This window comes from Chlamydotis macqueenii, chromosome 4 (genome assembly GCF_036417535.1).
Source record: "Chlamydotis macqueenii isolate bChlMac1 chromosome 4, bChlMac1.mat, whole genome shotgun sequence".
NCBI classification, from domain to species: domain Eukaryota; kingdom Metazoa; phylum Chordata; class Aves; order Otidiformes; family Otididae; genus Chlamydotis; species Chlamydotis macqueenii.
Window position 1 is genome coordinate 15,047,376 of NC_141559.1, and position 27,194 is coordinate 15,074,569.

Genomic DNA, 27,194 nt, shown 5'->3' on the forward strand with positions numbered 1-27,194 from the left:
AGAGTTGTCAAAGCAGGATTCATGTCGTACTAGAAGAGTGTGAAGGAGGCAAGCTGTGGGTTTGTGTTGGGTTGGTATCTGCATTTATAAGTTTCATATACTTTCTTTAGGAGGACGGGAAGAAAGAATTGTATTATCAGGGGACGAGGATTGTCATTTGGATTAAACTAAAGACTTGCCCAGCAGAACAGCAAAATCTGGAGTTGAGGAATTAAAAAAATAAGTACAGAGAACTAGGACTAGAAGAGAAAGGTCCTGCATTTAGTGACTTATCTTCAAAGGACTGTGAAGGTAAGGAAAAGAAAAAATCATCAAGGCCATGTCAAAATTTTGTCTTTGCTGCAACAGAAGTAAGAAGAAAAAAAAAAAAAAGAATTAGGTTTTAAGTTCCAGTGCTGTCTTTAGGTCTCAACCCATTTTTATTTATCTCTGTTCAAGTTACGGCCACTTCAGAGTTCCTTTGCTGGAAAACTATGCTGCATAATAAATATGTGTGTGTAACTCCTGTGAATAGGTACTCTGACTTTTGCCCAAGTGCAGAGAAGCCCTATTCAAAACTCACGCAGAACTGGTCTTATGAATCACCTTCTTACCACCTTTTGATAGGTCTGACTTTTGGACCCGCTGTGTCCTAAAGGAGTGGGATGTCATTACTTTATTGTGAGTTCAGTTGTCCTGTAAAAAAATGAGCATTTAAATATCACTGCAAACATCAGAGCAGCCCACTTTGTGATGGGTGCACTTTTCAGTCAAATCCTGCCCTGCACTTAACTGAACAAAAAACCCCTCTACCTTCAGTAGGATTTGTTCTTCAGTTCCGAGTAGGAGTATGGCCCTCTAAGTATTTTCCCTGTATAAATTTAATTGTAAAGCATTCCTGTATCTAAAGCTAAAAATGAAGTGAAGCACTAAAATACTGCATTTGTTAAAATCAGTAAAAAATACTGAAAATGGTTTTTTAAAAATCCTTAGATAACTGCAAAGCTCTTTATAAATAAGAAAAAAAAAATGAAGCTTTGCAGCACAACAGCAAAAAGGAAATGCTGTCGAGATAGGGGCTAGTATGCATACTATACTGAGCCATGACATCAGTGTAATTATTTTTCCCTGAGGTAAATGTCTTATGTTACAGATTCTTCCCTTGCCAGAGGCCTCAGGCCCCACAGATGTTCAGATAGCAAAGCACTTGAGTTCTCAACACCCAAGAGGTCTATAGGAGCTCTATTCCTATACCACACTTACAGCCCAATTATTTCTGGTTTTCTCATTTTGTGTTTGTTGTCCCTTTTCACCTGTCAGAGGCACTCCCTCCTTGTGCTTCTCTAAATAGTCGACACAGCTTTGAAAGGCAAGGTGTGCCCTTGCAGCAGACCTTTTGCTGGTTTCCACTTCTGCTGTAGTCAAGTTTCTATCCTGTGCTGGGGCCAAATTTCCAAAACATCTTGACTAAGCAAACACTTCCTGCTGAGAAAAATACCTGACATCACGGATCTTCAGCCCTACAACAAGATGTGGTAAAGGAAGGTTCAGATAAGCAGAGATTCTTTAGGCATCTCCTCCTTAGAAATCCCTTGCTGAAGAGTTCATATGGTACTGCCTGATAAGAGATTTTAGATGTTCCATGGCCCCTTCCCCCATGTTTTTTACTAATAAAACTCCTTAAGATCAAACACATGGTAATACATGTTAGTTATGGTACTTATTACACGGGAAATAAACTAAATGAAGGGTGATCAAACTACCTCAGCAAGTTACTCAGCATTTGCTCTATAATAATAGATGAAAACAAATGATATAAAGACATTACATTGGAGTTAATATTTTAAGTCACAAATGACCGTTGAATATAGGTATTTTAAGCACAACCCCTTTTAACAAAGGTTGCTACTCATTTCTGACAGGAGAGTGGGATTGTCCTGATGAAAAAGCTGTTAAGTATAAATACCACTATTTTATATAAGTGACTGAATTGTGAAATCAGTTTTAAAGGAAAACTCAGAATCTGCTACCTATATTGTTTACTATTAAGCCACACAGAGTAATGGAAGTAAATGGTCATGTCTGGTTTTGCTTACTAAAATTAATTATTATTAAGGTTACGTGATTACATAATTAAGGGTCATGCTTACAATATGATCTATTTCAAATGAAATAGCTAACAATAGCAGTTAAGCTATTTCCATGTATTTCTCTATATTTACTATAAGAAATAATGCACTTATTGACACAATGAAATGGCAGCATGTCTTAAAAATAACTGCAGCATATGTTTCTGTATTACAGAAAAAGTGTAATGTCTTAATAATATAATAGTACTTCTGTATATAATATGAGGGATATATCAGAGTACATTTGGAAACATATAGATTGAAAGTAGAGCCCTCTTCTAAGGAGTGCTTACATGAAAACAGCACCTTTCCATAAAAATCCAGTATTCACAGGCAACAATTACTCATTTTAGTATTAGTCAAAATACAAAGCAGATAGTGTCATGCAGTTGTGTCAGATTTTTAGAATTGTGAATATATTACAACAGAAATTACCATGCAAAAAGAAATCTTAAAATTTTACTTCAGTTGAGAGCACTTATGGGTGTAATATACTTTTAGAGCTGACATAATGTACCTAACCAACCATTTAAAAATGAAAACTAAAGAAAAACTTTAAGTTTAATGCATACAGTTAATCTTCACTTGGGTTTGTACTGATTTAAGATAACATAGTTCTGATTAAATTATTTTCATGCTTATGGTCCTAAACTGGACCAAACTGTTTTTTAAAAGAATGTTTTTCCTTTCAGACAACTCCTTAGCTGAAGCTTATAATCTGGCCCAAGGAAAATCAGTTTTGAAACAAGTGTAGTATTGGTGCAAAACATGCAATTACTGCAAGCAGAAGACAGGACAGTTCAAGCTAAAGAGCTGCATAGGCAGACATCACAAGCGTGAGCTTCCAGGTTTAGTTACAACAGAGGTTTCACGTTGGCCCCAGTTCACAGTATGTTATGTAATTAACACTCATTTCAGCCAACCATCATTCTTTGTCTTCAACAGACATCCCAAGGGAATACAAAGATCTGTCTCATTCTTCTCTCCCTTCCTTGTACAACTGACAAATGTTGATGGTTATTCCATCAAGCTGTGTAGTGGAGAATCTCATACAAACTACTACATCATCTACAGTTTGTTGGTGCCGGTTTCATCTAGAGGGGAAACTTAAAAAGAAAAGGATGTCAAGAAGTTATTAAGCTGCCAAGAGAAAGATAGAGATATTTGACACATGGTTTCTACAAGACAAGGCTATAAAGCCTGGGATGCTGGTTTCACAGTAGATGTCAAAAGTCCATTGATAAAAAATAAAAGTGAGGATTATTCTATAGAGAAAATTTGAAATTTGGTACATAGTGATTCAGTTTGACAGTACCAAAATGACTGCTTGTAAGGGATTTTGCTGGATATCTCTCAATTTACCCCACAACATAAGAGACATAACACTACAGAAAACTATATACCTTCTGGCACCATAGATATCATTTCAAAAGCTATGGAAGTTGTGGCAGTGATTTAATTGGAAATAACATGTTTGCCAGTTAGTGATAAAGCTGAAAATACACATGAACAATCGCTTTCCAAAACCAGAAAAAAAAAAAGTATGGAAAAACTCAGCTGGATTTCTAGTTGACCATAAGCCAGCTAACGGCTTGATGCTGCACTGATTTCAGTATCTTGGAGGGATATTTCCAAAGTTTTTATTAAATGCAAGAGTAAATATTCTTTTTAGAACATTGCGTGTCTGGCTCACTTCGAAAAACAGAAAGCAGCATGACTTTTAAGGAAGCAACAGACACATTCTGCAAACAAAGAAAGTAATGTATTGGAGTCTAATAGAATCACACAAGACAGCCATTAGTAGAAATTCTGGCCTGATCCTACGAATACAACTTGCTGTACTTACTACCTTGCAGGTCCTGTGTTTCATTCATTTGCCAAATTCTTGCTTCATGTGTCCTTCTTCAAAAGCTCTTAATTTAATTTTCACCTGTTTATGCTTTCAACAACTTCACTTTCACACTGAGACTGCTCCCATGACATAAAATCTTCAGCTCGGTAACAGAAAGATCTTTTCTTACTAATATTTTCAATAGCTCACCTTGAATGCCAGACCTAGTGTGACTCATTGACATTCCTGGGCCCTTAAATGAGTTGAACTCATCTCTCAGGAGAAGAAATAGGACTGTCTTTGTCTGGGCACAACAGATAGAATCATTCATCAGGAATCTTTGAAATATGCCTTACTGTTCCCAAAGCAACTGGTTTGCCTCCCTTTGCTTCAGACTTTATCAGAGCAACTTGGTCAAAACTCTTAGAAACTCATACAATAATATCTACAATCAGCTCAGACTCAGCTGCAGAATTATTTTTGGCTCAAAAAGGAGGAACAGCTAGATTACCAGTCCCTTCATCCACAATGACTGCAACTGATTTGGCAGCTCCAACTAGACTTTCAAAACTAATCCCTCTGATAACCCCCTGAAATGAAATTTTTCTAGCAAACAAACTAGCAAATTTTGGCTGCCTCTAAATTAGCAGGATCCAGATTTCGTTGTACGAATCTCTTTGTATGGAAATCTCTTGACCTATTTACATCTCCGTTTCTGACTCAGGTTTCTCTTTGGTGGTTGTGATGAAAAAGGAAGTATGGCAATCATGTTGAATTAAAATAAATTAAAGCTATGCACTTTCCCAATTAGGCCTTTTGTGGGATGTCTTTCAACAAGAAGACAGGCTCATCCATCACTCTGAATTGCAAATACATTTTAAAAGCTTCATTCTCTCTTATAATTTAAAATTTCATAATTAGTTATCATGGGTGTGGTTAGAGTTGCAAAACGTCGTCTCCTTATGGGTGCAGAGCTGGAGCACTTGAATCTACAACAGAGTCACTAGTTTTGAAAGGCTGGCAACTGCAAAACAACTATCACCTTGTGAATAATCACATCTACGAATCGAATTTGAATTGTTAATTAGGTACTCTGTTTATTTCTATGGCTCAGCTTCTCTCCCATGTATTACCTCAAGAGCAATCTAAGTTTTATTCTTCATTTATACAAATACAATTTTAGGCACAGTAATATTACATACATTTTAGAAGCCAAAGAGAAAATTGCCTTCTATTTAAGTACACAGGGTATTTTCATTGTCATAGCACATTACATGGATTTGATGCTTGACATCTAACTGTACTAATCTTTGTGGCAAACATAATAACAAAAGAAAGTTGTTCAGAGATTTTTCTATTTTTATTTTAAAAAATAACAAAAACCTTTCCATTGAAGGACCACATGTAAAACTATGGTTTCTCTGCACAGAGACCAAGGCTGCTTATTACCTACAGTACACTAGCTATGATGAACAGACCACCATCGTTGTGACAACTGATGTTGCTGCCTCCAGGGTAAAACAAAGGTTTACATATTACACAAGCAATTTAACTGTTTTCTAAACATATTGCCAAGACAGTGGGAGTTGGCAGCCAGCACTGTGTTTTAGGTTTTGGATACTTGGATTAGAAGTGACTGCTGATTATAGACCTTTTTATTTGTCTTCTACGAATTACAAGCAACCTAGTAACCCAGCAAAGAATCCTTCACAGCACTTAAACTTGTCTTCATGGCTTCCCAAAGATTACATACACAAATCACTCCACAAAAGTGGCGTAAGAGACTTGTGCATAGATAACTACATAAGACAATTGTCTTGTTCTAACTCTTAAAGAGTTCCCCAAAGTGAACTGTTTTATAATCCTTTTTGTGCAGTAGTCAGGAAAGAAATAAAAGAGTTTGGGCAAAGATTATCCACAAGAAAGAAACTTTTTTTTTTTTTGGGTTCCAGCTGAAGCACAATAAAGAACATAATTAACTTCACAATTCTTTGTGTTTTTCATTTGACTGCAGGGAGGAGATGAAAGAGGACTGTTAAGCCTTGCATTCCATCCCAATTACAAGAAAAATGGAAAGCTGTATGTGTCTTATACCACCAACCAAGAACGGTGGGCTATTGGACCTCATGACCACATCCTTAGGGTCGTAGAATACACAGTATCCAGGTATCAGTAGAAGTCTAAAATTCACAAATTCTGTATTTCTCAGTAACCTTTTCATTTTAGTATTTCCCATTTCTAAAATGAACTATCAAATTTACAATGTGTATACTTGGGCACTTGCAGAAAAATTATTGCCGATTTTATTTCAAATGGTAGTTTTGGAATGCCAGTAAATACACTGGTTTATTCTTTTTAAGACTTTTTTTAGTTATGCTGTCATTTTAAAATGAAAGTTATATCCTACTTACTGTGTATAGGCAGCAAAATATTTTTTGTGAATGCTGAAAATTGGAATTTCTCAGAAATAATTGTTTGACATTTTTCTACCAAGTTACAACATCTACATCTTAAAGTATAATTCAAATGACTCAAGTTTATATTTAGAAAGAAGAACAATGATAGTGAACTGTGAAAACTGTGTTCATATCTTTATATTGCAGGAAAAATCCACACCAAGTTGATTTGAGAACAGCAAGAGTGTTTCTAGAAGTAGCAGAACTACATCGAAAACACCTAGGAGGACAGCTTCTGTTTGGCCCAGATGGCTTCCTATACATTTTTCTTGGAGATGGCATGATCACTCTAGATGATATGGAGGAAATGGATGGTTTAAGGTACAAAAACTACCGATGGATAGACCTTTATTATTGTCTTCTGGTTTTGCACTGCATTTGGGGTCAAAATCAAAAGTGATCAGCAGTTGTTAGGAAAAAATTTTACTCCCCCTTCCTTTACTACATAATCCCGCTATTTTCAGTGCCTGGGTTTAGCAAACTGCTGACTTTCAGAACAGTCTTACTGTTTACATACATTTTCTGCTAGTTGTGTGCTATCAAACCGTTTAAATATTGGAGCCCTCACCAGTAGATGCAATTGTATTTAAGCACAGCTTAGGCTTCTTTTTTTCAAACTATTATTCTATAAACAAAACAACTTTATTGAGCAAACATTCTAAAAAAGTGTCTACAAACACATACCAGAGTCAATAACAACACTGTGTCACTTAGGAAAATGTCTAGAGAACATATGAAGCAATCCTACTTTGGTTCTACCTACCCAGTTTTCCCAACCTGCTCTTTCCCTCTGTTTCATTATGCTCTGTTAGAGTTGCGACATTTGCCTTAATTTAGAGAAAGTCTGGTACTGAGCCTTTACAGACCTAAAAGGAGCTGCTATGCTCAAAGGCCTCTTTGGCTCAGCAGAACAGCAGGTGCTCCTGCCCTTTGCAGTGAGGATATACTTAAAACCAAGACCAGAGAGCAATTCTGATACTTGATTTTAAATTAATGCAAAACAAGGGGAGACTGGAACTGATTCATAATGAAGAGAGACAGAAAGGAATCAATTCAAATATCACATGTATTCATGTTTGTAAATAGAGTTTTGAAGCTCTTCTGCTCCTACATTCTTGTGCTTCTCCCTTCCTCCATCACAATCATGAACGTAAGGCAAAACATTTTACTCTGCCTGTTTCACATAACAAGAAAGTTCTGAAACTTTACCAAAAATACCAACATCTCCATTCAACCAATGCAATTACTTTCTCTTTCTTTTTTTAATTAATGTATAATTAACCTTTGTGATTGTACTGTCACTAGAAGTCATTGAATTCAAGAGTAGGATTCAAAGTGTTAGCAAAAAGCATTAGCTAACTACATAGTGACTATATCCATAGTTACCCTAGAGGAGATGCAGTATAAAAGAGTTAATAGCCTTATGATTGAAGCCATAAAACAACGTTGATGTATGGAAAGCTGCTCTTATTATCAAGTTGCTTCCCAATAGCACAGTCAGAGGCGTTTCAGTCTGCACATAACAAGGCACATATTGGCCAAACTGAATCTTTGATAGGTTCTGCTACTGTTCTTCGGGCTTGCGTGTACCGTAAAGCCAATCTACAAGTGATTATTCAGTAAAGTGGGTGGTTTATTTTGCTGGTTCACTGTGGTATTATATGGATTAAATCTACCAGTAAAATACTTTTAAAAAACCAATTATTTTATCCTCCAAATTTCTCAGTGATTTTACAGGTTCTGTATTGCGCCTTGACGTAAATACTGACCTGTGCAATGTCCCTTATTCCATACCACGGAGCAACCCACACTTCAATAGCACAAACCAACCTCCTGAGATTTTTGCACATGGACTCCACAATCCAGGCCGGTAAGTAAGTTACAATTAAACTGAATTACTCTGCAGCAGATATTGTTTTCTACCAGAAATCTTTTATACAGTTGGGTAGCAAAATTTTAATAATAAAGGCACTCGTGAACTTTTTAAAACTTCCAGTCCTTGACCCCCACACATATGTCACAGTTAGAAACAAATGTGCATTGGCAAAGGGGAAAGAGAAGAAAATGCACAACTCTTACAAGTCAAGACTGAAATGACAAAGTACAAGATTTTTGTTTTTAATGAATAATAAGATGATTACCTTTATGAAAGAAGAGAACTTAAAGCAGAGAGTTGGTGAAGTACAGCTGAGATGGGAATCTGAGAAATTAAAGCAGTAGAATCTTGACTGAGAAAAAAAAGCATGTGGAAAACAAATGAGAACATCTGGTGATATCTAAACAATAATAAGGAGGAGAACAATGCTTTAACTAAACAATACATAATTCAGCAAATTAGGTGGGTGGTAGTACTGAAGTGACATTTAAAGTCATCATTTGAAAAAATTCAGAAAGTCAAGTTGTTCAGATAAGGAGTTGATTCTTGGACTTTTTAACAGTCCAAAATTCCTACACCATATAAGTAAACTCATGTAGCTTGGTTAAAGTCCTATTCATTTCGGATGCTACTGAGCAGAGTACATTTTATCACGAGGAAAAAATAGTTTTACTTCACATTATATAAAAATAGTGCAGGGATGGGAAACGTATATTATCTCTTGTATACAAATCTGATGCACTTCTTGGATATTTTGGCTCAGTATGAAATAGGTCCCTCAAATGAGTAGGCACCGCAAAGAAACAATAATCCTTCAAAACGTGATGCTTCATACTACTCAAAGAGAATTATACATTATGAGCTCATCTATTGCATGGATTTTCTTATATTTTTTGTTTTACATTTTACAGATGTGCTGTGGACCGCCACCCAACAGATGTAAACAGCAATTTAACTATACTTTGCTCAGATTCAAATGGAAAGAACAGATCTTCAGCAAGAATCTTACAAATAATAAAGGGTAAAGACTATGGTAAGTTCCAGCCAGGGTAAAGCTACTGGGAACAGCTACAGGTTTCTACGCCCATGGAATAATAAATAGCAGACAAACGTAGATAAAGGACTGTATAGCCATGATAGGTAACTTACTACATAGACAGGATAGGTAACCTACAAAAGATAGAACTTACAAAAAGTATGGAACAAGCAGATAAAAGATGCAAGACAAAACAAAATTTAAATGACTCAACTTTGTTCTTGTTGATGTAGAATATAAAGCAAATAAGATTTAAGAAATAGGCCAGTAGCTAGTCCATTGAAGGTCTCACTGTTGCTGCATATTATGGAAAGTTTTTGAAATATTAGGAAGGGGTGAAAATGTATTCTTAGCCATTTACAAATAACCTTTTAACATACAGAATGGAAACCTCATATAATGTGCCTCCTATAATGCAAAAAGGGAGATAGACAACAACAGACCACAACCAAACAGGGAAATGACTGAGCTCCATTTAAATGTTACCAAAAATTAAAAACTTAGAAAAATGCACTACGCTACTACTTCATAATAAATTACTAGTTTTTATTAGATTGCAAAAAGGTAAACGTATTCAATTAGGGACTTCAAATTTTGAAGTGTTTCATGTACTTTCTGAACCAATATGATTGTGAGTTACAATTTTAGTTTAATGTTTAACTCTGATACTCACTAAGATTGCTTGCTAGTTCAGGCAAGCCAAGTGACAGTCGCTCTGAGCTGTCATCTACCTTGGTTGACCATTTAGCAGCTTGTAAATTCATGGTGGTAAAAGGTGATAAATGCCAAAGGTGTGTGAAAGCATCAAGAACTGGTCTATCTCCTGGAATACAGCATTTTCTGATTTTATTCACATCCCTAGTTCTGCCACCTGTACTTTACAGCAAAGCAGCTGTGCTGGCTAGTACAGTCGTACACAATAGTGTAATGCAATTGTTCTGCTTTAGTTATTGCATGGATTTTCTGTGTTCATTTTATAAAAGCCAAACCAAAGAATAATATTTGGTAAACCACTGCTCCAATGGAATTTTGACTGCATCTTTATTGCAGAGTAAACTAAGCAATATTGTGTCTATCCAGAACAGCTTGCCAATATTAATACTAGGCTGTGGGTCAAGTGCTTCAATAAAAAAAGCACATCGTCCTTTTCTCCCACATAAAATTTCAGCTCTTACTCTTGTAGAATATTCTGGGAAATTCATTTATCAAAGACTTGCAGGTAGTCCTCTGACTAAAAAAAAAGTTTCTATTAAAAAAAGTTCCTATAAAACAAAAAGGTCTGTTGGCTGTGGCTTTCATTTGAAATTAGGTATTTAATTTGAAATTATTAGCATGTCAAGTTAAGCCTACTTTTACCCTAAGCAGATTTGATTGCATGAATAGGATTGAAGACATTATTTGATATGACTAAACTTTGCAGTTTTGTAGAAAAGGAAAACAATATGTGTAGGAACTGCAACTACAACAGCAGCATAAAATAAATTACCACAAGAAGCTATAGCCAGCAATACTAGGGTCTTATGTGATGTAACACTCATACTGTGTTTAAGACTGTGAAAGAGTTTCTCAAACCACTGAATGGCTTTGAAAACAAATTCTGCTGAAAATCACTGGAATTTCTGCTTTTAGATATTGGAAGGACTTTACAGTGAAGGGAGATTAATTGTATTCCTGAAGTTCAGGAGATCCATTCTGCAGACTGTATTGACACTTAAAAGTTAATAGCAGTAATCATATCAACTTCAGTGAAAGTCTGGCTTAATCGTTATGTAGTTTTATTCTCCCAGCCCGTGTGCACATGGAAGAAAGCAATTATAGCCTCTCCTATCTAAATCCCTAACTGATTGTTTCACAAACAGCCTTTGTTGTAATTTTCTGATGTTTATAATGCTTCATTTCCAGCAACACGTCTTGAATTTTGAGGAATGTTTAAATGGAATTAGCCTCTTTTCTTGAAGTAATAATACTTTCATAAATGCGAATCAAAATATGAAACTGCATGTGATCTAATGCTACGGTAGTTCCTTTTTAGAAAGTGAGCCTTCACTATTAGAATTCAAACCATTCAGTAGCGGATCCTTGGTTGGTGGATTTGTCTATCGGGGCTGCCAGTCTGAAAGACTCTATGGAAGTTATGTATTTGGAGACCGCAACGGGTAGGTTTCTTATAACTTACTCTTAAACAAAAATGTACATAAGGTATATTTAGTTATTGAGCTTCCTGTATAAAAGAACACCAACAGTCTTGTATATTGTGTCGCTTTGCCAATGTAGCAGTGTGACAATGCAGATTAAATCCTAGATTTGGAAGTAAAATAACACAGCATTCCAATGAACGGTGAGACCTGTAACACAGCTGATCCTTGGAAAAAAGTACAGACAAAGACACTCACATTATGGCACTATTAAGATTTTAGTTCTACACTTAAATGCATCATTTACATTGTGATGGGAATAAATGTTAATTGTGGAACTGCTTCCCACATGGGTCTAACTGGTAAGACATTGACAGTTTGGGGGGTTTTATGGAAACATCACTGATGGAGCAAAATTATTGTTTTTTAATGAATGGGCATAGTTTTCCCATGCCGAATAGCTCAGTACTCACAAATGGCTATATAGTATAGCTTGAACCCAGTTTTGCAATGTTTGAATGCCAGGAGGGGAAGTGCTGTGTTTTTTAAGCATCTGAAAAATAACAGGCAGGAAATCATAAGATGATGAACTGCACAGATGTATCTATGGAGCTACTTGCAGCAAGTGTTTACTTATTTATCTGCACAGTGAAAACTCTCAATTCAAAATGTAATATAACAATCTGCTTTATGTGTTTTTGAATATAGAAATTTTTTAACACTGCAACAGAGTCCTGCAACCAAACAGTGGCAAGAGAAGCCCCTCTGTCTTGGCAACACTGGTTCATGTAGAGGTTTCTTTTCAGGCCCTGTCTTGGGATTTGGTGAAGACGAATTAGGTAAATAGAAAAAAAAAAGTGTTATTAAATCGTAAGCCTTATCGGTAATGACTGTTGAACTATTCAAAGTTATAGTAAATGTTTAAAAAGAAGAAATGTAAAGGCTATCTTTCCTTTGTCAAAGCTGTCTACGCTGCTCTCAGCTACACCTTAGCAGCCTTGTAAGAAGAACTGAGAAGAGAATGGGTTGTTGGAAAGGGCAAAGTTCCTTACTGTCTCTCACATTCTGTGAACTGTATCACTCACTATGACACAACATGTCATACACTTGCTTTTATTCCCAACATTAGACTTAAGGGGCAAAGATGTTGCATGAGGAGATCCATCCCTCTCTTCTCCCTTTCTCCCCAATTTTATTTTTTAACCAATTCTATACAATATGAAACAAAACCCATTCATTATAAAGTATCTTTCACATCTTAGCATCAATTTGGGGAACGTACTTATTTAAATTTTCAAATAACAATGATTCTGTTGTATATTTCAGTGATGAGTGTTTCTTCTGAAGCTTTTTTAACCTCATCTGGCAAATACAGCTAGATTACAAAAGTCATGTATTTGACATCTTAGGAAATGAGAACTAATTTATTGCATTGGTTTCTTTAATAGGTGAGATTTACATATTATCAAGCAGTAAAAGTATGACACAGCCTCACAGCGGAAAACTCTACAAAATCATTGACCCAAAAAGGTGAGCATCGCATTTCTCACTAAGATCAGTCTTTCCTTCAACGGGTTAAAAAGCAAAAGGTAAATATAGTTCTTTCCCTGTAGCTGAATTATGCAATAGTGACACTCAATAAGAAGGGAAATTCTCAGTGCAAGGGGCTTCCTAAAAGCAAATGTACCATCAGCAGCAAGCAGAATAGATTCACAAAAAATAATCACTTCTCATAGAAAATGAATGTCAGAACAGAAGTGTAACCAAGAGTAACCTCTGGAAATTTTTACTCTTTGACATTATGTTAAGTGCTGCCTACTTTCCCACCTAGATTCACATTCTTTGCATGTTTTCATAGAAGTGTAGACATATTTAGTGTGGAACCATATGGAGCAGTACAGGTAAGAGATGCTCCTGGTCATTCTGAAGCCGAATAACCTGTAGGTACCACAGAGATTACGCAGTATCAATGGAAGGCAGGTGCAATTCTCCCCAGCACTACTGCTTCCTTACCTGCCACTGCAGCGGGACAGTGCACAACAGCAGCTGGCTCAAATGGTTAGTACTGGCTGACAATACCTACTCTCTATACTGAAAAGATACTACAGAAAATAATTTCACAGTACTAGGTAAGGGACAAGCCATTCCTGGTCAGTTCCAGTCTCACTTCCTCAGTTTCATTTTTGCCATAATCTCTGAGGGACAAATTCAGTCTTTCCCAAACTTCTCTTCCGTTATATAGGAGATAGGAGCAATAGAGAAGAATACAGAGGACTAAATCTGCAGTGGGTGTGAATTGTCACTGCTTACTAGTTTTCAACATTCTTCCATACCCTACATTTACCTGTCTCTTCCTGGGAAGGTTTGGGGCACGAACCTTCTGTCCTTGGACTGTGTGGCAAAAATACACGAAATTCTTTAACAGTTCTTAAAGCACTGTTTCTTTTGGAAAGTGGTTTATAATCCCACTCAAATGATTTCTAAGACACAGAATTAATATGATTGAATTAATTATTTAGACTAATTTACCAGCTTTAAAATGAGGAGAAACGAAAATTAACAAACCAGAGCTTCTTGAGATGTGATCACTTTCAGGTTCTTTGCAGAGCAGCTAGAGCTATGAAAATATTAGGTAATCTGCAGAGACTGCAAAAAAAGCTGTCCCCAATGTGACCTAGAGGCCCCGGCAACAATAAGAGAAGATAACTGGCAAATACTCACTTTAGCTGGAGAAACACCATTTTCTTCATGACAGATCTTCCTGCTCTATCAGACCAAGTCTGCGGCATGTAAAGGTACTACATCCAACCTGCAAAAGCATCAGCAATTAACATAAAATGAAACAGAAAATAAATTTGTTGTATTAATTACTTTGACCCCGTCATACGCTGCAAAAGCAACTGCCTGTTTGTTCAGCATCTATTTAGCATCACAGTTAGGCTTGCATTTTTGGTGTTCCTGTTGACTGTTTAGGAGAGGAAATTCTTTTCTTGTCAGAATTTAAATTCTAAAAATTGTTATTGGGACAACAAGTGAATTCAATAATAAATTCATTAAATTGGATGCACACTGTACTGTAAGTTACGGTAGAGTTTCAGTGTTTTATAATTATGCTATCCTAAACTTCTAGCAAAAATTTGGAAGCAGATGTTACTGCAGGTTAGTGCAGTCTGTCAGTCAAGGTTATTATGTATGTTTTATTTATGCTTTCTGGTATTAAAAACATTTTTTTTTAGAACAAAACTTGCCATTCTTACTGGGATTGTTTAGTCTGTTGGTGTATGGTTTTAAGTGAATTTTACACCCTAAATCCACTATTAGTATCTAATTACATGGGGCTGCCTTGTTTGACCTCGGCTTTTTGTTCTTGTTACCTCTTCCAGTAGGGTGGTCTTCAGCTGACATACCTGAAAGGCCAGACCTCCCATTGCTGCACTCACGGTTGGCTGTTTTCATGCATGGAAAAGGGTCAAGACCGTGTTTGGTTACTGGTGAAAGTAACCAGAAAACTATAAAATACTTTTGTAAATTGGCACACAGTTGAAATTAAACAGACTGTGGCAAAGGGATATAGTTTTTGGTAACATTTTTTAGAAACATGGGATAATTTTCATTCATGTAAAGTATTGAGTTTTGTTGTTTTTCAGTTTCACACCATTGCAGGCTTTTAAGTGAAAGATAATGAGTTACTTCCTCAAAAGAGCATTGCAGCTCTATTTACCATTTCATGGTAGTTTCACACTACATATGTAAACAATTTAAAAATTCCATGGCTTTGGCAAATGTTCATCTAAAGCTTTACTAACAAAATACTAACGGTTATTCACCTGCTAATATTTTTTGCATGCTAATATTTTGTTGCTTCTTTTAACGTCTTCCCCATGGTATGTGCCATACAAATACATCAAATACAGGTGTAAACCCTAGCACACTAAGCTTTCTAGATCACAAAATAAAGATGCTACAGGTAGGTTATGAGTGTCAGGTATAAATAAAGTTATCAAAGTATTTATTTGTCACATATTAGAAATTCATTACTTGCTAACAAAACCCCGCGAGGAGCGGTCCCTGGAAGACTCATCAATTTAGTAAGAGAGCTTTACACGCATGGGGCAGCATAAAAAAAAAACAATTTTTTTTTAAATCCCCTGCTGAAAATTAATAACTTTGTGCAAAAAAAACCAATCTTCTGCTAGTGGTCAATCATAAGCTACTTCAAGCTTATGAAATTATTCTTTTATTCTAAATAGCAAATGTTACATGAAGATGCAGGATTTAGTTTCTTCTGACCTTTGTAGAAAAATACTGCAAAATCAAAGTTTTTCTCAAGCACAACCATAACCCTTATTTCTTTGTCTCAAATATAGCTTCAGAAAGAAACCCACTACTCGGATATTGCTAGTAGTAGAAAAAAAATACAAAAGAAGTGGGCAGGTTAAAACATTAGAAGATCAGAGGATGAGGGTACTCCAGAGAACCCTTTGCATTAGTCTTCAATAATCAGTCCTATCCTAAAACATTCCTTCACTTGTAATAAAAATGAGCTGTTCAATGGAAGTGATGTATAACAAAGTGATAAATATGATCAGCACAGAGGTTCTGAATCCCTCCATCATGAAGGCAGTTTGGTACATAGAATTCATGGTACCACAGGAAACTTCTGTTCCGTTCCTCCAAATACTTGATGTCAATAAGTAAACAGCCTCACATCAAAAGCACAGAATTAAATAATTCTTCTCTTTGCAACAAGGTTGTTATAATGATACAGTAGTATTTGGAAGTGATAAATCAGAAACAAAAGTTAAAAATTAATGTAAAAACCAAGTACGGGAGATGCTGCAAAACACACATATACTACTGATTACCAAAATCGAGTAGAGTGAAGAGTATAGGTAACGGCATATTTAGCTTTGCGATTGGAGGAAATGTGGGAAACCCTAAGAATTATGAACACATAGAACCAGCATTAGGTAAATTAGTTGAAACACCAGACAAGAGAATAATTTCTTAAGTTAAAACTATGTCTTTGAAAAATATAGCCATTCTTTGAATGTTATAAAAAAAAATGTTACCACAAGTAAACTACTTTCCAGAGTTAGGAACTACTGAGAAAATATAGGGAGAGAGACTTACATTCTTCTCAAATAAAAGGTAGGGTTAGTCAGATGTCCTGGAGACCAGTGCAAGTACTAGCATTTTATAAATTGTCTTTCTGACCAAAAATGAAAAAACTTTTTCTTTTCTATTTTTCTACTTCCTGTTTTATATTTTTTCTGTCTCTCTTTCTGTTTCTACAAATATATACTAATATCAATCACAAAAACATTGATGAATGCATAGGAAAAATAACTAGGTAAAGAGTGATACAGAATGTGTATAGTTCTAAATATTCCAGTTAGTCAACAAGAGAGAAAAGAGGAGACAAACCCATTAGAAAAGAAAAAGTAATCACTTTCTAGCATGATGAGAGGAGAAAATCAGCTGTAAGCAATATTAAAATGTGTATTTAAATATCTGTTGATAGGTTCATATCAGATGTAATTTAAACATTATTACCAGCTGTTTGTTGAAAATCATAGACAGGAGCAGACCAAGAAGTAAGAAAATAAACTTTGGAAGGTGGCAGAACAGCCATAATGTGGCTCTGTAAGTCTTCTTATAGAATATTTCTATTACCATCACTTTTATCTCTAAGCAAATTACAGATAAAATGAAAGAGACTCAGAGAGGAGTACTCAAACTGACGGACAATGCAAAAGATTTCCATTTAAAAGATGAGACTAAACCCAGAAAAGTTTATAGGGCAGTCACGCAGTGCTGTAGCCTCTGTGAAGTTTTAAGAGTTTGCCACCACAGATGCTGTGATTCCAAAGGGGATGAATAATTCTTTTGACCAGGATGGCTCACTGGAGCCAGCAGGTGATTTTTATGAAAGAGGGCATAGCTTAAGTAAGTGTCCTTGCATATGTGAGAAGATTTCCTCTTCCTCTCCTTATAACACCTTATAAGTCTGGATTTCAGTATGTTTCCTATCAATAGCCAGAATAGTTGCTTTCTATTGGATTGAAACTTGAACTTGATTCAAACCATCTCACTCCTTTTTCATGCCACTCCAGAGTATGTAATTCCGCTTATTATCCGTTCCATCATCACCTTCTGGGATTTCTATCAGAGAGTATTTCCAAACAGACCGATTTCAAACATTAAGGGACAATATCTAGGTCATACCTCATTTTGACATTGTCTGGGCTCTTTACAAAAGCATTGGTGATTTTATTCTTTAGTATGAGTCAAGAGTGTTTGATAGTATGATAGAAGAATAGCATTTATGAAAGCGGAGCCCTCTTGAAGACTTTAATTACTATGGAAATGGAAACTCAGAAAGATACGGTATTAGACTAATCTGCATCAAGATACCCAGTTCTGATGGGTTATAGATACACTCCAAAGCTACTACTGGAAACTCTCTGTAGAATGAGCCAATTTTATTGGTGAATGCTCTCACCAACCCAGGTGGGCCATATGATTTCTTTCTGTTCAGAAAGTTACTATCACTTAAGTCATTCGAGGGAATGGAAAGCCAGAATTAATGTCTAATTATGTTTAGTTTAGCCGGAGCATGCAAAATTCTTATCTCATTTACCAACCCACATGCAGTTACTATTCCCATAAGAGACACTAAGGAGAAATGAGAGCTTTTTGCGAATACCAGTCTAGAGAGTTTCACTTTACAGAAGTACTTCACAAAAACTCCTTTGTAACCACGATGGAAAAACCTAAGGATTTTTTTCAATCACATCACAGCTCACTGACTGTAAAAGTTTTTGTTTTGGTTTGGGATTTTTTTCCCCTTTTTTTTTTAGTCTTTCTAGCTATTAAGGACTTCTCACTTTTTATCGCTTTATAAGGAAAAAACAGCTCAGTTTATCTTTTGCTTATTTTCTGGAGCCTGCAGGAAGCCTCTGCCATCCTAAAGAAAGTCATACATAATAGAGCAGCTTTAGCCCAGTAAGCCAGTCTTTCCCAATTCATCAGTCAAAGTGTTATGCAAGTGGCCCCCTAAATTGATAAATTCCCACAGTGCCTGTTGACCCAGCTGCCAAGTGCTCATGCAGCAGGTGTTGTTTTCATGACCACCCTGACAGTAATACAAACTGTTTAGCAGTTGCATTGACCTCTTAGCTATTAACATTGATACAGGCTTCACTAGGGACTAGTTTTCAAACATGACAGAATTTCTTAAGACTAGAGGTCATGAACAAGTATACCATATAAGAATAAATTTGATATGCTGCTGAGTTTAAATCTTAAAAGCCGTGAGTTTTTTCCACATTATTCCCATGTAGTAAATCTGGAGACAAGTAACGAGCTTTTGGCATCTCTCCAAGATTAAAGGTATACTTTTTAATTTTAGAAGCTGTACCTGAAGAGATGCTATATTTATTCTATGACAAGTAGTAAATTTAGTCTATGACAAGGAGTGAAACAAATTTTTTTTTTCTTGACATTTTCCCTTATAAAGGAAAAAAATCAAACAACTAATGTACAAATTTTGGTGATATACTTAAGCATCATTCTAATACCTAATATCTCGTGTGCAGTTAATTGAAGCATAACATTCTTTCTCTGTATTTTGTACCACAATAAGGATTTCTATGGTCGTGTCTCTTCTTTGAATTTGAACATCCAGGAATTTTGTCTGGGTTTTTTCTCACTTTAGTGGGAAAGAGATTTTTGATATTGTGTCAAAGGCATGATAGAGGTATTGTTTTCTGTTTGGTACCATTGTATTACTGCTGAATTTGACCCTCCATTTGCATTGATTTATGTATGTCTGAGTTACAGGCTAGCGCATACAGCAACTAAATCACTCTGTGTGTTTAGTAGAACTGTGAGGAGATGCACTGAAGAAAGCATAAAATCCTAAGCAGTTCCAGGATGAGTTTTACTCTATTAAAGCACATTAGACTTTTATATGCCTCTAAACTAACAGCAGAGGCTACTTTCTTAAACTAGCTAGAGTAATGCAGCAGAAATTATTTTCTACATCGTACAGTCAAGAATTCCCAGCTCACTGCAGACGTCAGCAAACGGACCCAGCGAGGGCCCCAGCCCCCAGTACAACTTTTCCTCCATGTTCCATACATTTAGAGTTGTTACACAGTTTAATGAAAGCCTGTTTTAACAAGCAAGATATACTGTACTGTACTGTATATATGAACAGCTCTTTAAGATAACTAGAATTGTACAGACCTTATAAATAGTCATTATCAGCTACATTTTTGGCTGACTTTCTGCGGACCAAGTAGTGCTTACTGTAAGAGTAATCAAGCTGTACCCTTTCGAGTTTTATAGATTGAGGGAGACAAGGAAAAAAATTCTCTCCAGCCCACAGCGTGGCTCCATCTATTCCCCTCCATTTTCCACGTCAAGAGAGACAGCGAAGCACTAGTTATATAAACAAAATCATAGGCTTCTCTAAGTGCTGGAAAGATCAAGTCCCAACAGCCAGTTTCAAGACTTATGTTATCTTTGTGAGATTCAGTTCAATTTATGCTGAGCCTGAAAATTTCCACCCCTTTAAAGCCTTAAGAATGCAAAGTGCAAGTGTTGTGGGGCAGAGACTTTCTCTTGATGCGTGTTGGTACCATAACGGCATTCAAACCCCGAGAAAGAAGGGTGGGTTTTCCCATAGCACAACTAAGGCAAGCCAGTAATTCTTCTCCCATACAAGAAGGATTCTGCTGCAGCTGCATTTGTATTCCTCTTCTCCTAAGGCACTCTGCCAACCAGAATTTTTTCCATCTTTGTTTCTACTCCACCCCACCATTAATAAATATTATCCGAGGCTGATGAGTGCAACTTATTGATTGATGGTAGAATAAAAGGCAAGGCTATACTCACAAGTACCAAGAGCACTAGAAAACTTGAAACCATAAAAGTGACCAGCCATGCTTTGCTGGATACAAAAAAGTATGATTTCTGCCTCCCTAGTTAAATACAAATTAAAAAAGAACCATATATTCCAGGACTATCATAGACAAATACTTTACATCTATTAATAAAATAAATCATTATCTTCACAAATAAAATATCTCTGTGACTTATGAGGTCATTCTTTGCTAAACATATGCCACTGGAGCTCTTTTCCAAGAGATGCTCCAGCAGCCTGAGGTTATGCTTCCTACCAAACACAGTATTGCACTTGTGTTTGAGCAAGAAAAAGAGAAGACTCCCATTTAAAGAGAATTGAAAGAAATGGGCTTTAACAGAAACAGATGAAGAAAGAACATTGACTCCTATGCAGTTGGCTATAAAGAAATCAACTCATATTTTGATTTTTTTTTTCCAGAGGTAGGAATTAGAACACAGATCTTTTTACTTTAAATCTGAACAAGTCTCCACTGAAAATCGTATAATTTTGTAGAACTGTTTCCAAAACAACATTGCCTGTGAATCTCACATATAAGTTTTAAGTGTAGGAACTTTCTTAAACAGATCATATGTAATGCGCTCATTACTACAGAACTGGAATTCCTTACAGGTCAAAAAAATAACGCATTATATTTAAAAGACAGCTGTGGAAATATGTAAACACAAAACCTGAAAGGATTTCAAATATGCTGCACAAAAGGTGTCAAAACATGTTTCAAAGCCCTTAAATAATACAGAACCTTAAGTCTGATTCTCAGAAGTGCTTTAGAAATCAGAACTTAGTGCTACGCTGAAGATGCATCTACACATTCTTTCTGTCCTGAACATCTCTGGGGAACCAGTTCTTCTGTATGGATGTTTAAACAATCATGGTAGCAATTAAGACTGAGAGGAGAAAGTGCTCCAGTGAAACAAACCAGTGAGCCTATTACTCTGTTTCAAAAAAAAAAAAAATGCAAGAAACCCTGTAATGTACCATTAACAAGCTGCATGCCAAAACATGCAGGGGGGGGAAATGTAAGCCCAGTGAGGGACTTCTGTGACATTAGGTATGAGTGCTTATTTTTCTTTAAAATTATTTTTAACCTCTCTAATATTACTTTGAATAGCCCCATTGTGCATAGAAATATCTTTTTAAAATCCTGCTAGAACATGGGCTTCATTGGTGTCTTAGAAGCCATGAGTTCAACTATTTAATTTTATTTTCTTTAGCTTAATATTTTCCATAGATATTTCTTCTGATGTTGAAATAGGAGATAAACAAGAATGCTAAATTTTCCTCCTCTTTTTTTCTGCCACTGTTTTCTGTACCTCCATCATACCTCTTCTTTCCCAGACTCCAAAGACTACCTTTTTCTCCACACAGGAGTATCAATCTAGAATTTTTAATATTTGACAGGGTAATCAGTGCACAAGTTGCTATTTGCATATAATTGGGGTTTTAATACTGATTTCAATATAATGAACAACGTTATTTTCTATTCTATTCTATCTCATACAATTTTGTTCTGGTTTGTTTCAATTCTAGCTGCACAGTTAGCCACGGTTTCTCTGAACCATCCACAAAACTATTGGAATCTTTGTCCTGCAAATCTCAAGCTTAGGAATGTATGGCAGTAGTTTGAACTATTGCCTTGAGAATTAATAATTTTGTATTGGCACTAAGTAACTTAATTTGCCATTATGCTCCTATTCAATTACTTGTTTAGATCTCTTGGGAGATCTTGACATTCTTTTCTCAACTTATTCCTGTGCAATCAGATGCAGCAGGGACAATACATGGTACCTATTCTGGGAATGTGTAGCCTTTTGATCCTATCAATCTGTAGCTGCTAGACTCAAACAGCAAATAAAGTAAGTGGTCAGCATCATGACATACAGCTAAACAACAACAACAAAAAAAAGTGGTGGAAGTCGTATCAACAGTTAGGGTACGCTTAAGTTAAAACTCTTAAGTGTTTAACGCTACAGAAGGGACACTACAGTTCCTTCTTTGTTAAAGAAGATAACTCTGCATTTTTGTGAAAAAGGCTATTGGAGATCCAAAATATTTTGTCGAGACTGGCAGAAGCACAACAAAAAATAACAGTATCATAAATACTTTGTCAGCTGAACTAGAATGTCCTTCATGCGTACACTTCACAGAATCACCCACAGAATGGCTGAGGTTGGAAGGGACCTCTTGAGAGCATCTGGTCCAACCCCCCAGCTCAGACAGGGTCACCTACAGCCAGTTGCCCAGGACCACGTCCAGACAGCTTTTGAACATCTCCAAGGATGGAGACTCCCCAGCCTCTCTGGGCAACCCATGCCAGGGCTTCGTCACCCTCATAGTGAAAAATTCTTTCCTGATGTTCAGATGCTTAAATAAGCATCAGGAATGTAAAATCCAAATATGATTTCATAAAAATATGGAAATAAAAAATCTGCAATGTCAAACTGAATTCATAAACAGAAGGTAATACCTTTGCAAAATTATTATGCATATCATGATGTGTGACACAAAACTTGCTGTTCAGATTACCCTTCCCAGCATAGAATCACAAATACTAATCAGCTAAAAAACCAAAAAAGACACCATCAGATTCTGGCCTGAATGATATGGCTATTTGCACTCTCTGAAGAAAAGCCACGCAATCAGTAGAATTTAGCACATCTAATCATTATATTATCTAGAGATATAAGCTGCCTGCAATAAGCTCTTCAGCAAGCCGGTTTTGCCAGGTTCAAGCTTCAAGAATTCTCAAGGACCATTATTTAATTTTGTGGAAGATCTCTGAAGGCCGTTATGCAAAAGAATAGCAAATCACATTGTATTTTTCTGTAATGTAACATAACAGCTCTATGTTTACTGGTGTTTTTGAGAAAAAAAAGCAATCCCCTTACAACATAGGTTTCTCCTACTGAAAATAAATAATAATAAATAATAAATATTGATAAATAATAAAAATAAATATATATTAAATAAATATTAAATAAACAAGAAGTAATAAAATTAAACATAATCAAGCCTTTAATAAAAACCAAAGTTTTTCTCCTTGACCCCGACTTTTAACTATCTGCTTGGTTTGTATATTTTTATTCAGGCCTTTAGTCCCTGAAGAATGCAAAAGAACAGCTCATTCTGCACAGACACTGACATCTGAATGCTCAAGGCATTGTCGGAATGGGCACTGCACTCCCACAGGAAAATGCTGCTGTAACCAAGGCTGGGAAGGAGAGTTCTGCAGAACTGGTTTGTATATAGATTCATAGCAAGAAGTGAAAAAAAAGCAGTGACATGCCATAATTTGCTTTTAATTATTTGCTGAGATAAATTTTCAATATACGTCATTGACCCTCAGTTCTAAGACAACATTAGAGAAATACTGATCTCATGACTTGTAGGAGAATCATAAGTCTTTAGATGAGTGCAACAGTTAAAACATCTAATGCAATGTGAACATTATAGAATGCAATTAATAGCATTAATATGACAAACAAAAGGAGTCTTATTTTTTCACAAAGACTGTAAAATGAAAGGAAGTGCAATCAACATATGTTCCATGTTTGGACATTCAGCTTCCACGTGCAGAATTATCACTGTCAGTGTCAAACAGGAGTACCTTAGCAGAGGATAAATCAGACCTGCAGGTCACTACTCCATATTTTGCTCTTCACTAATTTAATGCAAACACTTTAGTTTGGTACATTCTTACTTTTGATCCTACAAAATAAAATGGCTCCAGTTTGTTAAAGAGAAATCTGTGTACAACTCAAAAGAGGAAAAGAGTCACAGAGTAAGACAAAGCAAGGATCACGTGATGGACCAGGGACAATCCAGGTTGGAAGGGCACTTAGGAGGGCCCTGCTGAAGTAATGTCAGCTACAAGGTCCTTATAGCCTGGAGCGTAAACTTCAGCAGCTCCCACGTTCTTAGTGACGAGCAGGAGTGACTTCTTTTGGAATGAAATTAAATGAATGAAATAACTAATTATGTATCCTACTGGCAAGCTTCATGAGCTGACCATCATACAGCCACGTAACAAAAGCAGGTTGGAGAAATGGATGAGATAACCTGGCCAAAGAGCCCAACTTCAATCGTCCTTACTTTGTCAGTCAGAGATTTCCTACATTTAGAGAATGAGGCCCATTCTACAGCCCTTGTCCAAGTGGAACTTAAAGTAAGAACGTCTCCAGTGTGAACGTAAATGGGTCTTGAATAATCTGTTTTGTTTTAAAAATTACGGATCTATGATAGATAATTTGATAGATGCAAGGTACAAGAAAGCTACAGAAAATAAGTAGACTAAGGATCTTTCTTCCCTGTATCCCACGCAGCACTTAACAGAGATGTTCTAGGTTGGATCTCAAGCTACTATTATAGTGTAAATAAGACAAATGACTTACGAGGCATCACTTTCCTCCTAGGGTATTTAAGAAATTAATGAATAAAATCAAGAAACTTGTTTTTATATAGTGTATTGTAAATATCTGTAAATCAATATTATAGCTTTATTGAAATAGATAACATTGAAAAGCAAAATGTCTGCAGAAACAAAGATACATTATATTTATCACAGTGCTGTGACCCTACTCCAGAAGAAAATACTTCCAGAACTAAAGTTATTGATTGTTAGTTTTGCTAACACTGGCTACAATTTAAAATAGCATTCATATTTGAAAAACTTAAGCAAACTGATTAACCCAGAACTCTATGGGTAAATCATCAGGCATCTGCTAAAGAGAGAGGGAAAAACTTTAAAACTTAACTAACTGATAAAAGTTGTCAAAAATATTCCAGTTCTTTTTTTTTCTAAAGAGAATTCAATTTTGTTCCAAGCGTAAGTGACTCAAGAGCCCAAGGAGAGCATCTCTGTGGTCAACTGTAGTCTGCTCTGCTAAGGAAAGGGTGCAGTGCAGAACTCGGCATGTACAAAGGAGTTTACCTGAGCTTCAGTACTTGCTAGCTTGAAGTTGGCCAGGTGCTAAAATGTCTCACCAGCTTCAGGACTTTTTTGGGTTGCCAGCATAAGAAATGGGATGAGGTAGACCACCACCGTCTAAAGATCTAGATATGCCGTATGTTTTGTTTTTAATTAATAAGATATTTGGAGCCTGAAGTCTTTTGAGATGGGTCTTCTATGCACTCCAAAATCAAGCATGAATAAGGGAACTGAACATTTTCAAAAATCTGCTATTTCAGTTTCACAGTCTGTCCCGGGAGACATATCCTCTCAGACACACAAAATTACCTCCTCCTCTAATATTCTAAAACGTTACAAAACAAAGTTTCAAAACTTCTAGTATTTCATCCTCTCTATTTTGTTTTTGATTTATGTGCTTTGTTATTATAAGTTTGGAAAAGCTCTTATCAAACGCGTACTGTATCTTTTCGGTTTGTGATGTTCTAAACAAATTCGAAAATCGCTGTTTTTTTACCCACAGCAAAATGTGACCCAGCCTGTCGCCATGGAGGTGTCTGTGTAAGGCCTAATAAATGCTTATGTAAAAAAGGCTATCTCGGCCTCCAGTGTGAACAAGTGGATAGAAACATCCGAAGAGTGACAAGGGCAGGTATTCTTGATCAGATCCTAGACATGACATCCTATTTGCTGGACCTAACCAGCTATATTGTATAGTTTCTGGGACTATTTGGAAACTACGCTTTCAATGGGCATTTGTTTTGAATCCTGTCATTTTTAAAAGACTGTTACCCCACAACAAATACCAGTGATTTGATTTACTTTATTAATTTAAGTATAATATCCACAAATGTGCAGACAAATTCTTTGTATGTGTGTAAATATTTCTGTACGTCTCCACAGATGTACCGATACCCGATACGTGCACACATACACACGCACGCGCTCTCACAAATACGGTTTTACAGCTAGTGGAATTTTTTTTTATATTTATTTCTTCATGAGAAATAGTTTACAAAGTAATTCCACTGTAAACTACATTTTCATCAAAGGACTTCCATGATGTCTTAATGGATACTTTGACATCCCAGAAATCTTATGTCTGTACTTATCTGATTCTAGCAATAAGAGAGCAGTTTTCCAAATGGCTGTACAAACTGCTGGACTTAATAAAATCCAGTTGTAAGAGTTTCTAAGGTGAACTGAACTACATCACGAGACAATATTTCAGAACTCCTTAATGCATTCCTATCTAGGCAATTCATTGTAAGACTGTAACCTTCACCTTCATCAATGTAACTCTATTACAGAATGTTACGCATTTCTTATCTAGCATAGATGCAAAAATCTGGTTATCGCAGCTTAATATCAAGATTGTTTCAAGTGTTTAATAATTAAATTATATTCGCATATTTCAAAACCAGTCATCCTAGAAGGTCTGCTTTTTATCATATATTTTATTTAACAATGGGCACTGGGTTCATGTTACATATTTATATTATTTTATTTTATTTTTATAATATAGACATCACCTAGATGAGACAGCTTTACCATGTCCTGTAAAATACTAAAGTTACATTTTTCACCAACTTAATTGGAAAGACGGGGAAAGAGAGAGCAAACACACTCTTTAATGTGTTGTGGATCTAATCTAGAAATGTATCCTTGTGCCAACTTGTATTCATTTACGACGGATGAAAAAAACAACTGCCAACCAATCACAATAAAATTCCAGCATATCTTAAAAGTGTTCTTAAAGTGATTTTCACTGTAACAGGACGGGACAGATTATACGCAAGTAGACTGCTGCCGATTTCACACTGAATGGAACGTCCCTGGACGAGAGCTCACATGAGCACGTGTTGGCTTTGTAAGATGTCACTTGTACAAAACATATAGCAATTCTTGCCAAAT

General features: G+C 36.0%; 1 protein-coding gene across 1 annotated transcript in view; it reads left to right on the plus strand.

Annotated features, from left to right (window-relative positions):
* The window catches only part of HHIP (hedgehog interacting protein), a 74,547-nt gene extending 47,844 nt beyond the window's left edge, over positions 1-26,703 (plus strand). Inside the window, exons 5-13 of the mRNA XM_086747413.1 lie at positions 5,954-6,105; positions 6,543-6,716; positions 8,122-8,265; positions 9,183-9,304; positions 11,340-11,463; positions 12,151-12,281; positions 12,891-12,972; positions 23,463-23,611; positions 25,804-26,703. Of these exons, the coding sequence (XP_086603539.1) occupies positions 5,954-6,105; positions 6,543-6,716; positions 8,122-8,265; positions 9,183-9,304; positions 11,340-11,463; positions 12,151-12,281; positions 12,891-12,972; positions 23,463-23,611; positions 25,804-25,997 (1,272 nt within the window). The 3' untranslated portion in view covers positions 25,998-26,703. The remainder of the gene's footprint in view (positions 1-5,953; positions 6,106-6,542; positions 6,717-8,121; positions 8,266-9,182; positions 9,305-11,339; positions 11,464-12,150; positions 12,282-12,890; positions 12,973-23,462; positions 23,612-25,803) is intronic.
* The last annotated feature ends 491 nt before the right edge of the window (positions 26,704-27,194 follow it).